The sequence below is a fragment of the Etheostoma cragini genome, chromosome 15 (assembly GCF_013103735.1).
Source record: "Etheostoma cragini isolate CJK2018 chromosome 15, CSU_Ecrag_1.0, whole genome shotgun sequence".
Classification (NCBI taxonomy): Eukaryota; Metazoa; Chordata; class Actinopteri; order Perciformes; family Percidae; genus Etheostoma; species Etheostoma cragini.
The window spans coordinates 9,402,842-9,405,766 of record NC_048421.1 but is presented as its reverse complement, the minus strand read 5'-3'; the positions used below and the strand labels follow the sequence as shown (position 1 = coordinate 9,405,766).

General features: G+C 38.0%; 1 protein-coding gene across 1 annotated transcript in view; it reads left to right on the top strand.

The window, feature by feature from the left end:
- pam16 (presequence translocase associated motor 16) overlaps nt 1-2,717 on the top strand; it is a 5,823-nt gene extending 3,106 nt beyond the window's left edge. Inside the window, exon 5 of the mRNA XM_034894399.1 lies at nt 1,914-2,717. Within this exon, the coding sequence (XP_034750290.1) occupies nt 1,914-2,003 (90 nt within the window). The 3' untranslated portion in view covers nt 2,004-2,717. The remainder of the gene's footprint in view (nt 1-1,913) is intronic.
- The last annotated feature ends 208 nt before the right edge of the window (nt 2,718-2,925 follow it).

The following is a 2,925-nucleotide window of genomic DNA, read 5'->3' as shown; positions in this document are numbered from 1 at the left end:
CACACACACACACACACACACACACACACACACACACACACACACACACAGTGCCTTGTGAAAGTATTTGGCCCACTTAAACTTTTCTACCTTTTGCCACATTTCAGGCCTCAAAGATATGAAACTAATTTTTTGTGAATAATCAACAAGTGGGACACAGTCATGAAGTGGAATGAAATTTATTAGATATTTCAAACTTTAATAAGACTGAAAAATTGGGCATGCAAAATTATTCAGCCCTTTAAGTTAATACTTTGTAGCGCCACCTTTTGCCACAATCACAGCTGTAAGTCGCTTCGGGTATGTCTCTATCAGTTTTGCACATTACGAGAATGAAATCTTTGCCCATTCCTCCTTGCAAAGCAGCTCGAGCTCAGTGAGGTTGGATGGAGAGCGTTTGTGAACAGCAGTTTTCAGTTCTTTCCACACATTCGATTGGATTCAAGTCTGGACTTTGACTTGGCCACTCTAACACCTGGATATGTTTGTGAACCATTACGTTGTAGATTTTGCTTTATGTTTTGGATCTCCATCCCAGTCTCAGGTCTTTTGCGGACTTCATCAGGTTTTCTTCCAGAATGGTCCTGTATTTGGCTCCATCCGTCTTCCTATCAATTTTAACCATCTTCCCTGTCCCTGCTGAAGAAAAGCAGGCCCAAACCATGATGCTGCCACTACCACGTTTGACAGTGGGGATGGTGTGTTCAGGTTTTACGCCAAACATAAAATTTTGCATTGTGGCCAAAAAGTTCAATTTTGGTTTCATCTGACCAGAGCACCGTCTTCCACATGTTTGTGTCTCCCAGGTGGCTTGTGGCAAACTTAAACAAGACGTTTTATGGATATTCTTAAGAAATGGCTTTCCATAAAGGCCAGATTTGTGCAGTATACAACTGATTGTTGTCCTGTGGACAGAGTCTCTGACCTCAGCAGTAGATCTCTGCAGTTCATCCAGAGTGATCATGGGCCTCTAGGCTGCATGTCTGATCAGTCTTCTCCTCCTATGAGCTGAAAGTTTAGAGGGACGGCCAGGTCTTCGTAGATTTGCTGTTGTCTGATACTACTTCCATTTCACTATTATCGCTTACACAGTGCTCCTTGGGATGTTTAAAGATTGGGAAATCTTTTTGTATCAAAATCCGGCTTTAAACTTCTCCACAACAGTATCTTGGACCTGCCTGGTGTGTTCCTTGTTCTTCAGGATGCTCTCTGCGCTTTAAACGGACCTCTGAGACTATCACAGAGCAGGTATATTTATACGGAGACTTGATTACACACAGGTGCATTATATTTATCATCATAAGTCATTTAGGTCAACATTGGATCATTCAGAGATCCTCACTGAACTTTCAGAGTTTGTTGCACTGAAAGTAAAGGGGCTGAATAACTTTCCGCTCCAATTTTTCAGTTTTTTAATTTGTTAGTTTGAAATATACAAAATATTTCGTTCCACTTCATAATTGTGTCCCACTTGTTGTTGATTCTTCACAAAAAATTAAAATTTTATATCTTTATGTATGAAGCCTGAAATGTGGCAAAAGGTAGAAAGGTTCAAGGGGGCCCGAATACTTTCGCAAGGGTGTGTGTGCTTAGGATGGCAACGAAGGGCTGTACCGTATTTGCAGTTTTAACAAGTCAGCTATTATGATTATCAGAATCCGAGAGACCTTTTTATTTTTTCTTTAAGGCAATGATCAGTTCTTGTTCCTCTGTTTCTGTGTTACATTTCAAATTATGACTCATGATAATCTCTGGATGTGTGTGTAGGAGGAATGCACTCTGAACTGTGTCGTGTTTGAAATGTTAGTGATTTTATCTCGCTCATTTCTCTCTGCTGAGTAAACCATGCTGTAATTTGGTTAATTTAAGTGTCTTCTCTTATTCAGTCATTATTATTGTTTGTGTGTGTGCAGGTGGTGCGGGCTAAAGAGCGTCTAGATGAGGAACTAAGTATTCAGACACAACAACAAAATAAGCAGTCACAGCAGAATACGGAAACATGAAGTACTGTATGAAATGATGCTCGTCCTTTCTTTCCTCTCCCCATCCTCTGTAAATTATAACCCAATTAAAGCCCTTTTCTCTACTCTTGAATTTGTGGCATTTTTGGGGCAATGGATGTGATCTTAAGACAGGCAACCTCAAACAATATAATAAGGGCTTATAGTTTTAGTTTTTTTAAGAAGGGCCATATGTATAATGTTAAATATGGTTTGCTATTATCTAAACCCATACATAAATGCTATCATTTATGTCACAGTTCAAGCTACTGTATACTTAAATTCAGTGGAACTGCAGCTTTTTGACTATTAATCAGGGTAATATTGTTTTTATTCAAGTGAAGTGTGATGCAGCATCAAGTGTGCATGTTGGTCTAATGGTGCAGAATCACATTTATCTGGAGGATTTCTTTATATATGTACATTTCCACAATATGTAATTTCATTGTATATTTGGAAAGGAAATTAATACACAAGTTGTATCAAATACAACTTTATTAAACAATTTTCTTTTCATTGACATTATTATCAACATCGTAATAAAATTCCTCTAAAACAGGAGAACACCGCTATGTTGTACCAATTGGAGACTTTTACAACTCTAAAACTCTGCATGTTCAACCATAGAACATGATGCCAGGAAAAAATATATTTTCATATAATTTTTTTCATATAGTATGTAACTTCTGTATCTTACCTATAATAAAAAGGCACTTGGAAAAATTAAAATACTGACAATATTTCACAAATGTGCAAAAAACATAACTTGGAACAGGCCTTGCATGGCCTTAGTCTTATCATTAACCCTTTGTGCAACCCTGTGGCACTTCAATCAATGTCACCCCTTTACAATGACACTGACTTAGCTAGCTAACACAGATTTTGTGCCCTGGATTTCACTTCCACTTTTCATAGCAGTAAGTGA